Consider the following 12,424-nt stretch of genomic DNA (forward strand, 5'->3'; position numbering starts at 1 on the left):
ATAGGCTTGCCAGTATAATTAATTAATCATTGGCTTAAATGTTTGAGTTTTATGGTTAGTGACCATTACTGGAATTTCAGCTACTTGTACGTCATGTTACATCACTTTTGCCTTGAAGTTAGACTGCTAACGGTGGAAAATAGTTCTTGTAAACTATAAATTAAATTTTTATGTTGATAGGCAGAGCATTACCAGATGCTAATCAAGGAACTGGAGGATGAAAGGATACAGCTGCAGCTTTTTCAGCTTTATCACAATGAAAAACAAATTGACTTTCTGAAAAACAATTTGGATGAAAAGAATATGGAGGCTTATATCAAGAAAGAGTCTCTTTCTGCTGCAGAAGATTCATTTAAAGTCAAGAAAAAAATGCTTGGGGTACTAAACAGGGACCAACAGCATATGGAAAAAGAAATGAAGTAGGTTTTCCAATCACATTCTGTGATAGTTGAATAAGGCATTATCTGCACTGGGAGTTGCTTGGCAGGTGTGCAATTCCTGGTAAAAATTTGGGTGGTAGCCCAGTGCTATGGAAGTCAGTTCCTTCCTAGCAGTTCTTTGAAGTAAAATCCAGAAATGGTTTTTACCTCCTCTACCATGCCTAGATACATATTTCATTATATAAATATTTGCTTGATATTAAAATTTAGGAGGTTATGTTTCACTTCTAAAATTACTATTTTCATTGTATTTAAAAAAAAATCTTCTATGGGTACACCCACAGTGTAAGTCCCAACTTTACATTTTAAAACTTATAGTTTTGCAGATGTGGTCAGCAGGGGGGAGGGGTGTCTTTTCTGTCTTCTCTCTCCCCTTTTCCTTTGGCTTTGTTTTGTCTGTGTCTTGTGGCAGTCGGTTGTTTTGGGTTTGTTTCTGGTTTTGTTTTTTAGGACTCTGGAAGCATCACTGATTCAGCAGAGACCTCTCTATATAAAAGCAAAGGAAAACACATCCTACCAAATCAAGAAAGTAGAAATGTCTAAGAAATCTCTAAGGGACAAGGAGAAATCCTGTAATAAGGAAAAGCAGAACATAGAAGAACTAGAGAGAGAATTGAATGATATTGAGAAGGCATGGAGAGCATTTGAGGAGAAAACCAAAGAAGAGAGAATGCAGAGAGCAGCAGATATTGAGCTGGGAGAAAGTCAGGTGAGCCAGGAGGCCCAAAAGTACTGTTTGCTTGAGAGGTCCAAAAATACTCCTGATAGCACAGAAACTGTTATTTCACCAATGATCTGTGATTTTTAGTGATCTTTTTGCCCTTGAACTGAAGCAAAACCAAAATTCCAAGTTTTATTTAGACACATGATACATTGTGGAAGGGTAGGACAGAAAACATTTGTGAGGGTCTCAGGGTGAGTTATTTTTGAGAACTGGCTTTTCATCTGCTGTATCAATTAGGGAAAACCAATGAAGACAGAAAAGTAAACCAGATCTTATAGTATACATACCATCTGCTGTGGGTCTGAGTCTGAAACTGGGGTAGCTCATTTGAGAAGGAAAAGGCTACATCCCTTGATAGGAAGTTTACTTCAGAAGAAGCTGTCTTTACAACCATATGGCCAGGAATGTTTGTAGAACTACGTGATGGGTTTTTTCCACTGTCTCCTCCTTAATATAGTTTCTGATGAATTAATGGAGAACCTGCAGGGTTGTTACTTTAATTTGTGAATATTCCTGCACTGCTTTTTAGAGGGGTTTGGTCAGTTAGTCATCACTTAGCAGATTTGTTAAAAATATTTATATTTCACTTACTATATTAATTTTTCTAATATCATGAGAATGCTGAAAATATTGCACTAATTTTGGGCTATGCAAAAACTTGCTGTTAACTTTCAGATTGAATGGGAAGTACTTTAAGGTTCCCTGAACAAAAAGAGTAATAGAGAAGGCTGTAAAAAGACTGTAGGTGAGAACTATTAGGTGTAAGCTTTGGGTTGAATCTTACTCTAAAAAAGCTTGTTAAAATGCAGTCACTAGCTAGAAGAGTCTTCTTGAGAACTGGGTAGTTTTATAAAGTTTAGGTAGGTAAAGTTACTTAAGGCTGTAACAACATGAGTCTTCTCACTTGCCAAGGAGTGATTTTTTTTTTAATTTCCTTTTGTTCAGTTAGAGTGGTACAAGGAGCTAAAGGAAACGGCGAGAAAGAAAGTAGCTACTCTAGCCCAGCAGCTAGAAAAACTTCGTTGGGAGGATAAAGGAGATCAAGAAAGGCTGAAACTTAATCGCAGGAAGAAAAATGAAATTGAGGTATCTGTATCAAACTAGAATCGGGTTTTTAGGAGAAAAATATCTCTCTGCCCTTCCTCTAGTATAACTATGTATATAAACGTGTTCAGTGCTCTGATGTAATAAAATCCTCAGCAGAAGAAGTACATTGCAAGTGTTAATTCAGTCTCCATGTGTTGCAGCATGTTTAGCAAAATGGCCTCTAAATTTGTTCAGAAATAGTGTGTGTGGGCCCACACTGAGGATTTAGACTTGAAGGCTTTGGCTCTGATATTTTACAATTATTCAGAATGTTGGCTTAACTGTCATCAGTTTCTGGTTTTGTAAGTGTAGTCTTTCTGAGGTGTCCCACTGCCTTTGTATATGTGTATGACAGTCACTCCCTGCAGAGGTGTATTTTGATCACAGCTGAGATGGTTTTAGGGTCAGTTGTGTGTAAGAATGTATTGTAGTTGGAAAAATCTCAGTGTCCACTGTTCTCTTGCACTTCAGAGGCAGGTTTTTTGTGTGAATACAGTTGAAGTCATTTTGATTCTGGTATCTTTTATCATTGCAGATACAAACATGTAACAATAAAATATGTACATTTTTCACTCTGGCTTGGTTAACATGCCTGATGTTTGCTTCTGCTAGAAATGAAAAGGGCAGAAGCTCAGCTGATGATTTCTGTTTTGCTGGAAGCCTTGTCCTGTTAGGTGTTCTGGGTTTTCTACTTGGTTTTGGTGGTTTGATTTTTTTCAAACTGCTAAATTGCATTTGTATCACCTATTAAGAAGTTTATAGAGTCAGCATGCATTTCTTCAACATTTAGATACAGTCAAGGCTGAGGGAGATGGCTGTTTAGAAAGCTTAGAAATGCATCATATGAGTTCCAAACACCTCATTCTTGAACATATAAACTTGTTTCTATGGAAAAGTCTATATTTTGCTCCAGATTTATGAGGATATAAAATTATCCTTACCATAATAGCTAAGCTAATATTTGTACATCCATTTTCCTTTATTAAATACTATTTCTTTTTGAATTACCAGTTACCAGGAAAATTTAGTTAGTATGTAAAAGTGAAAACAATTCCATTGCCTGTGCTTCTTAAATTGAGCAAGTCTCATTGTGTTGTTGAGAAAGGAATAAGGAATACTTAAGAGTGCATGAAATACGAGTATGCAGACATTGCAGTGGGTACAAGAAGAGGTTAGCTCTCCATCCCTAGAACTATTTAAAAGGTTACAAGGAGTTCAGGAGTTAAATTAAGGCTTAATAAACTGTGTCGGTAGCTGTATTTTTTTTCCCTCTTCACTTGCTTCAGTTAATGTGTTTTTAATAAATTTGAGTAATTGAAAGTTCTTGTTTTGGCATTGGTGGGGTTTTTTTACTACAATGTTTTGTGTCAGTTTGGAAAACTGTCAACTTCTTTGGAAAAAGTATTGATGCAGGGCCAAGAACAGCACATCTTCTGTTTCAAGACTATAATTTCCTGGCTCTTTGTTTAAAGTTTTCTTTTATTTATTGATGTCATGATTCTCTGTGCTGAAGACGCTTTCTCTGAACTGCAGCTGAACATGGAAAATCTAATAATGGCCTTAGTAAAATAATTTCCCTACAGTACTTATTCAGGTTCAGCTTGGTTGCAAAAGAGATGCTGTTACATCACCATAAAATGGCAATAAAGAATCAAAGATCTATCTCAGTACTTGTTCTGAATGTAGTTGTATATCTTAAAACTGTCATTTTCTCTGGTTTATTTTTAACACATTCTGTTTGTGACTGCATAGGAAACCATAAAACAGACTGTGGAACAGGTAGAAGAGCATGAAAAACGCATAGAGAAGTTGGAAGAATATACTAAAATATGCATGTATGTGTAAAAAATTAAAAGCTAACTGGATTTCTTGGGTGTTAATCATTTTCAAAACATCAGGTTTCTGTTTCCTTCTAATTACTTTCTTTGAGGTTTTAATAACATCTAGAAGTCTTACTGATTTTATTTAATATTTCAGTCACTTAAGCTGTCAAAATAAAGTAGGAAGTATGATGACTAATCCATATTTCATTTGAATCAGTTCTATAATTTCTCACAAGTTACACTACAGTGGGATGGGACTATTATTGGACAAATTCTGAGCAAGGAAACAGGACAGTTTTGTAGTTGTGCTGCTCTAGAAAGCATTAATATTTACGTTGTGTATTAGCAAAGCTTGGGTCTTGCCTTCTGCCTGATACTTACTCCTTCTGAAGTTAGGTGACTGCAGAATGACCTTAATTTATACTGAAAATGTGTATAAATGAAATTGTGAATTGCTTTTTATTTTTGCTTCTGTTCAAAGTGGATCGTTAACAGAAAAAAAACAACAGGAGGAAGTGCTGGCTAAGGAAATTGAGAATGCAACAATACGAATGGCTGAAGTGAACGAAGACTTGAACAAAATAGTTGGTGAACTGCAGAATGCCAAAATTGATTACCATGAAGGAAGGCGTGAGCAGATGAGAGCAGAGATCTTGGAAAGTCTAAAAAGGCTGTATCCGGATTCTGTGGTAATGGAATGGCCTCATTTAAATGCTTTAGTTTGGAGTTAAGACTTAAAAGTTCTGCATTAGACTGAGTAAGCAGCTGGAGTAAATTGGCCAGTCTGTAATATTGTTTAAATTTTGTTCTTGATTTTGAATGTACTTGATGAAATAGTATTACTGGAAGAATTGTAGCATATACTGTCATTATTTTTCACAGGTTCAAAAAATGCAGGCATTACTGCTTGCATCAAACAGTAATCTTGATCTCTTGTGTGATTTAGTGATGTTCAGTTAATTCATTTTTTCCTTATTTGGTTTTGTTTTCTTCTGTCCTCCTTTTTGACTTTGTTACTTTGAACAACTGAATGGGAAGATTAGCCATGAGACCATTTATTCCAGAATAAATTCCAAATACTGCTTCTGAAAGACAGTTTTTATATTATCAAATGAACTTGCTTATAAGTTAGGTTAGTTTACATATTTTCCTTAAATTACACTTCAGTAATGCATTAAGGGTTTTGTCTATTGATTCTGAATTGTCAGCATACGTTAATTGGTGTATGAAGCATCTTTATATCTTTTTAGTGATGTTAAAAAGATAGACTCCAACACTAAAAACCATTTCAAATAGGAAATTTTTAATAAATATAATCAGTTAAATAGTTGGCCTCTGAGTATGACTCAGTGTAATTGATCCCTTTTGATATACATAGTTATTTGAGATGTACAAGCTGGCAATCTTTTTTTTTTTTTTTTTTTTTTTCATGTTTCCCAGCTTTCCAGTGTTGCCTTTAGAACATGAAAAGTAAAATGTTTTCAGTTGTTTTTTGGCTTCTTGGTCTTTTGCAAAAACCTCAGAATATGGCAAGCATCTGATCCTGTTTTTTTTCAGAAAAAGCTCAACTCTGCCTATAATTACAGAAAGTAAATAAAAATCTTTCAGGAGCATATACAACAGAGAACTATAATTCATTTTCTCTCTGGAGGTGTTATTTCAACACATGGTAAAAGAGGCTAGATTATTTGGACTATGCAGTACAAGGAAAGTACTTCTTATTCTTTTCGTGCTCCCTCATTTTGGGGTTGAAACTGGAATGGTACCTCTTGCTGCCATTTTGCAGATAACCAGTCTATTTATTTAAGATGTTATTGTCATTTTAACATCTTACTTAGTGTTAGATACTTCTTACTCTCCAAAAAGCATGCTTAGCTAACTTTGTTAACTTTGCTAGCTCTGCATGCTTCTAGAAATTTATGAAAGTGATTCTCAGTAACGCATAGATATGTACCTGTAACCTTAGAGGAAAAAATGAGATCCTTCCAGATTCTGAAGGCAGACTTTATAAGTTGGGTTGATGACTGCTATGATTTCTGACTTTTTCTGATGTACAGCTGTTGTGAGAGAGGGCAGCTGGTAGATATGTAATACTGAAGCACTAAGAGGAAAATACATCTTGTATGCAAAAACATTTTTTATATCTAAAATATTAATATTTCTCTGTATTTTAATCTTCAGTTTGGAAGATTACTTGACCTGTGTCATCCTATTCATAAAAAATACCAGCTTGCTGTTACCAAGGTATTCAGCAAATACATGACTGCTATTGTTGTTGCCTCCGAAAAAATAGCAAGAGATTGCATTCAGTTCCTAAAACAAGAACGAGCTGAACCTGAAACTTTTCTTGCTTTGGATTACCTCGATGTAAGTATGTCTTTCTTTTTCCTGTCACCAGCAAGCTAATACACTTATAAGTCTTGATACTGGTTCATTTAAGTTTAACTAAAATTAGCTTAAGTGTTAAGGCACAGGACTTGGGAAGTGAATTTTGTGAGGCTCCTTTGCCAGTCAGCTGAGGTCCATATGGATGGCAGCATGACCATCTGGGCATATCAACCCAGTTTTTTGTGATCAGTAGATGCTGAGGGTACATTCTTCCCTGTCATCCAGTTAATTAATGAAGGCATTAAACAGGATCAATCCCAGTATTGACATGGCTACCTACTGGCCTCCAGCTGGGCTTTGTGCTACCAGTCACCACCCTATGGGCTTGTCTGTTCAGAGAGCTTTCAATTCATCTCACTATTCATCCAGACCCTATTTCATCAGCTTCTCCATGGCAACCTTAGGGGAGGCAGTGTTAAAAGCCTCTCTAAAGTCTGGGTGGGAAATATTCACTGGTCTCCCAGGCCAGTCATTTCTATTGTGTCAGGCTGTTGTTGATCATGCATGACTGACTTAGTGAGTCCATGCTGACTACTTCTCCAAGATTTTGTTTTCATATGCCTGAAACTGGTTTCTAGGATAAGTTGCTCTATCACCTTTTCCACAATCCACATGAGGCTGACAGTCCTTGGGTTCTCCTCCTTGCCCCTTTTTGAGCACAGGAGAGACACTTGTTTTCCCCTAATCCTTAGGCACCTCTTTCAGTTCAGCTGCCATTCTCACTCAAAGGTATATTGCAAGTGGCTGTGTAATGACATCCTTCAGCTCTGCTGGTTGCATCACACCAGGACCTGCACATTTACATGCATTCAATTTGCTTAAGTTTGCCTGACCTGATCCTCTTCTCACAATATGTCTTTATGTTCTAGACTCCCCCTTGGGCTCCTGCCTGGATTCCCAGAGGCTAGTCTTGCAAGTAAAGACTGAGGTGAAAAGAATTCAGTACCTCAAACTATTCTATATGCTGTATCACCAAGGCCCCTGCCTCATTCAGTAGCAAGCTCACCTCTTCCTTAGTCTTGCTTTTATGACTGTGTATTTACAGTGCCAAAAGTGTATTTACAGATGCCGTTTCTTTGGCATCCCTTGTCAGATTTGGTTTCATCTGAGTTTTGGCTTTTTTAACCTCATACCTGCATGCTTGGATTGTGCTTCTGTATTCCTATGAGACTACTTGTGTTCCTGCTTCCACCTTTTGTTTGTTTTCTTTTTGTGTTTGTTTATCCTCCTGGCATTTTTGCTTGACTTCTTGCTCATGTTAACATCCTTAAGACTGGAGGAGCTGATCATTGAACACTGAACAGGATTCTTGGGCCTGTCTTCATCTGGGGGCCTTGTTCCCTGAAGAGGGCAGAGTCCAAGGCTGTGAGTTTGCCTTTCACCCGTGTGCCTACTCTCAGGATGCTGAACTCTTTCTTCTGTGTCATGCTTACTGCAGCTAGGACTGCTTTTGACTTTCTCATCCCCTACAAGCCTTTCCCTTTTGAATATGAGATCTAGCACACCTCATGTTCCCACCTTCCAGCATCTCTCACTTGGGCAAAGAATTGGTCATCAGTGCTTCTCAGGAATGGCATGGATTGCTTGTGCCCTTTCTTGTCCTTTCAGCTGTCTGTAGAAAGCCTCAACCATTTGCCCTTCCTGATCAGGCAGCCTGTAGCAGGCACCCATTCCATTGTCACCTTTACCAGGCCCCTAAGTCCTTACTTATGAGCTCCCAAATAGTTCATCTTCTATCCCCAGGCAAACCTCTATGCATTCCATCTGTTCTCTCACATAAAGGGAAACTTCACCTCCTTGTCCCCACCCCACCTGTCCTTCCCAAAAAGCCTCTATCCCTCTGTGGCACTGCTCCAGCTGTAGGAACTATCCAACCATGTCTCCTTGACCCCAAAAATCATAGAATCACAAGCTGGTTTGGTTTAGAATGGGTCTTAAAGCTCATCCAGTACCACCCTTGCCGTGGGCAGGGACACCTTCCAATAGACCAGCTGCTACCCTCTGGCCTTGAACACTTGGAGGGATGGGGTAGCCACAGCTTCTCTGGGCAAGGTGGTAGCCCTGCGACTGCACACAGAGCATGAACTCCAGTTTATTCTCCATGCATTGGTGTCCTTTGATTTGATGCACAGGTTATACAATAGTATCTTAATGCCATCATAAATAGTAATGCATTAGGTTATGCAGATTGAAGGACAATGGTGTACAGAGAACATAAACCCCAGATCTGTTTCTAGTCTTGCAGTGATGGAGCTCCCTGTTTCATTGATCTGTACATCCTGTCCCCAGACTACTCAGATTTGAGCATGCTGTGCTGTAACAACATGGATTCTAAACACTGCTTGTTTGCTTTACAGGTTAAACCAATTAATGAGAAGCTAAGGGAGATAAAAGGAGCTAAAATGATGGTGGATGTTGTACAAACCCAATTTGCTCCACTGAAAAAAGTGATTCAGTTTGTGAGTGGGAATGCCTTGATCTGTGAAACAGTTAAGGAAGCAAAACACATTGCATTTGATGGACCAGTGAGGTTGAAAGTAAGAGACTGAAGTTTGCATATGTTTTCATTGCAGTTATGTGTTTGATGTCATTAAATAGTTATTCTATGAACAAGCTGGAGTATTGCAGATAAACACAGAGTTGGTACTATGCTGTCTAATCCCACAGAAGCAAATCACTAGATACTTCACATGGCTGTATTTTCCTCTGATAGTAAATTGAAGCAGTTTCTTGGGAAAAGGTGGAGGCAAATTAAAGGTTAGTGTCCAAATAGGACTCTTGGTATGGTCCTTGTGATGAGGAGTAGGAGGGATGGATAATCCTGCTTCTAAAACTCTCTTATTTAAAAATACAGACTTAATCTTGCAAGATTTTCTTTAAGGAAATGCTTTCAAATTTTTTTTTTAAATATCTGCCAGAATCTCTTGGTTATAGATACGGATTTTGTTAATGACTGGAAGCTTCTCTGTTGCTTCCTGTAGTTCTTTCTTCTTATTCCTGTCTCTATTGCTGCAGACAGTGTTTTATTCACTTACTAAACCTTCTAAAATTTTGATTGACAGCTTTAAGTTGAAGGTGAGTGTGAAGTCATTTTTACTTGAAATAAAGTCACAAAAACATTCATGTTCTTTACTAAAATTTACACTTTTACACTATACAAAAAAGCTGTTTGCCTTTACTCTGTTACCATGTTGCTTGGTCAACTTAGTAAAAAAAACAAATTTAAAAGGTGTCTGTTCTACACCTTTTAAGTGTAAGTGTAATACAGAGGACTATATGCAAGGAAATGATACAATTTCATTTTATGTTCTGATCATTTACACTAATACCGAAATACAGTTACTACTGAGAAACAACAGACTTTCTCTTTACTTCACGTGTCTCTTCTTCGCAGGTTTAGAAGAGAAAAAGAAAAATTTGAGTCCAACTCAAATGTGGTAGTTACTTGTTTAACTACCATGTCTTGGCCACTAGTGCATGGGATATTTTGGCTGGGATTTTTTTCAGATTTATTTGGATATAACTTATTTTCTTCCAGACAGTGGCTCTTGATGGAACTTTATTTTTAAAATCTGGAGTGATTTCTGGAGGATCAAGTGATTTAAGATTTAAAGCTAGATGTTGGGATGAGAAAGAAATGAGTAAAATGAAAGAAAGAAGAGATAGCTTGATTAATGAGTTAAAGGTAGGTCTCTTGAAAGCACTTAACTGCAAAAGTCATGCTCTAACTTAGTTCAGCTCTGGGAAGGTCATTCTCTAATAAATGTAATTTGCAAATCTTCTAGAAGATGCAGACTGGACATAATAGCTGTTCATCCTCTTGTTAATAATGAATTCTGTGTCAGTTCTTAGCTGTGGTTCTTAGCTTGCAAGCAAAAATACAGGACAACACTGTTGGTCCAAGCTCCCTACAGGAAAAAGTTGAGTACTTGAAGACTTGTAGTGAAAGTGACAATGTGGTTGTGTCAACATGGGAATGTTGGCATGAACCAAAACCTGCCAGTGTAAAATGATTTGTCATACCTTTAGTGTTGGCTTTTTTTAAGAGGGATAGAGTTGTAATGTAATCTGTGAGCAGATACTTTCTTGGGAGAAATAAATCCATTAAAATATTAATATTGAATATGACCTGTCCTGTCAGCCTTTACCTTGAATGAGGCCTACATCAGTGAGGGTAGCTTTAAAATGTGAAAAACAAATAATTTTCAAATAGTTCACCTTTTGTTTAAAAAGCTTTTTCTCCTACCATAACACGTTCCCAGGACTTAATGAAGATCAGACGGAAGGAGGCCGACTTGAAGCAATTGCGTGCTCAGTGCCAAGGAACTCAGACACGACTTAAATATTCACAGGCTGAATTAGACATTATTAGAAAGAAACATCTTGCTAATCTCTTCATGGTATAATATTAAGTCTTTATAATTTTCATGTTTAATAATTGCTTTAAACTGCAGTTGCTAATAAAGTAACACTACTTCCTTACATATTTTTTTTTTATTTAGTTTAAGTTTTACATAAAGCAGTTACAACCAAGGAATTGATAAAATATAAAAAACAAAATTGCAGAGTACTTTACATGAAGCTTTTTCTATTGTGGTTTTAAAACTTGGATTTCTGATACACTTGGTTTATCATTTAGTAGCCTTCAGAAGTCTGTAAGTCAAAGTGTGCTTTATGTGGTACTTAGTTTGCTTTTCTGCTCTTTAAAGCTGTAATTCTTACATGCAGATTGGGAGTATTGGTGGTTAAGTGACATTTGAGAATAAAATATTTTATGTTTTTAATCAGAAAAAACGGCTAACCTGGAACAGAGCTGTCTCTTAATTTCTAGAAAGTTGATCATCCTATTAAGAAAAATTACTATCTTTTTCCTTTCTATCTAGGAAAAATCAAAACTGGAAAGTGAACTGGTAAATATTGAGGCTCAGTATGATATGCTGAATGAAGGAGTAATACAAAGAAAAGAAAAAATAGAAGAATTTCAGAAAAATATTAATGAGGTAATGCCTTCTGTCAGAGCTTAGAGAGTTCATGATAGAGATACTCCATGGCAGAGTTTTTGCTATGACTTTTCTATAAACAGAGCACACTTAGCTGTCTGGGAACAGCAGTCAAAACCAGGGAAGCTGGTTACACTGTGATGACTTTTGTCTTCAGAATGACTGGGTGCTGTCAAGAAGAGTTTAGGTTTGAGTTACACTTGGTAGATCATAGGCACTTATATGCCTTATATCTGGCATTTGGACTGAAGATGTTACTTGAAAATTTCAAGTACAAATCACTTCTCAGTAGTTGTTAGCTGTTTTCTTGAAGTACCTTAAAAATCCAGTTTGTAGGTGAAGTGATTGAATATTTTACATCTGTGAGTTGCAAAATACTATAATCATTTTTTGTTCCATTTCTGTTTTCAAAGGTTGAAGATGTTGTTTTCCGGGAATTCTGTGAAGAAATTGGTATAGAAAATATTCGTGTATATGAACAAGAACATGTGAGACAGCAAGAGGAGATTGATAAGAGAAGGTGGTATATGTCACTAAAATGTAAACCAGTGGTTTGGTATTAGATTGGGCACGCTGGTACTTGAGAAACTCCCTCACAGGAGAAAACACGAAGTCCTAGGAGAATGTAGAAGGCTCTCCTTGTCACTGTAAGGATTAGTTAGACCATTGCTATAGATTAGTTAGATCACTGCTATGGTTTGGGTTTCTTAGATGGCAGCAGTGACAGCTCACAACAAACTTGAAAGGTAACATTCACTGTTTTGGTAGCACTATTCTAAAAGAATAAAGAATAGTTTTCTAATACCCACATTGAAAAATGGTACTAGCCCAAATTGAGCATAGCATGAAGGGTCACTTGTGTGTGAAAAATCTTAAGGGAAACTGGGTGTAAGATGGAGGAGTTTGGTATAAGAACGTACTCTTACAAGGAAAACTGGTTCTTGGGTTTTTCACAGGCAGCCT

The 12,424-nt window shown here is 37.0% G+C and overlaps 1 protein-coding gene across 1 annotated transcript in view; it reads left to right on the forward strand.

The window, feature by feature from the left end:
• The window catches only part of SMC1B (structural maintenance of chromosomes 1B), a 28,193-nt gene that overhangs the window by 3,878 nt on the left and 11,891 nt on the right, over window positions 1–12,424 (forward strand). Inside the window, exons 5-15 of the mRNA XM_058852979.1 lie at window positions 181–419; window positions 891–1,149; window positions 2,110–2,250; window positions 4,003–4,085; window positions 4,555–4,762; window positions 6,255–6,440; window positions 8,819–8,998; window positions 10,000–10,146; window positions 10,724–10,861; window positions 11,345–11,461; window positions 11,875–11,981. Of these exons, the coding sequence (XP_058708962.1) occupies window positions 181–419; window positions 891–1,149; window positions 2,110–2,250; window positions 4,003–4,085; window positions 4,555–4,762; window positions 6,255–6,440; window positions 8,819–8,998; window positions 10,000–10,146; window positions 10,724–10,861; window positions 11,345–11,461; window positions 11,875–11,981 (1,805 nt within the window). The remainder of the gene's footprint in view (window positions 1–180; window positions 420–890; window positions 1,150–2,109; window positions 2,251–4,002; window positions 4,086–4,554; window positions 4,763–6,254; window positions 6,441–8,818; window positions 8,999–9,999; window positions 10,147–10,723; window positions 10,862–11,344; window positions 11,462–11,874; window positions 11,982–12,424) is intronic.

The sequence above is a fragment of the Poecile atricapillus genome, chromosome 18 (assembly GCF_030490865.1).
Source record: "Poecile atricapillus isolate bPoeAtr1 chromosome 18, bPoeAtr1.hap1, whole genome shotgun sequence".
Taxonomy (NCBI): Eukaryota; Metazoa; Chordata; class Aves; order Passeriformes; family Paridae; genus Poecile; species Poecile atricapillus.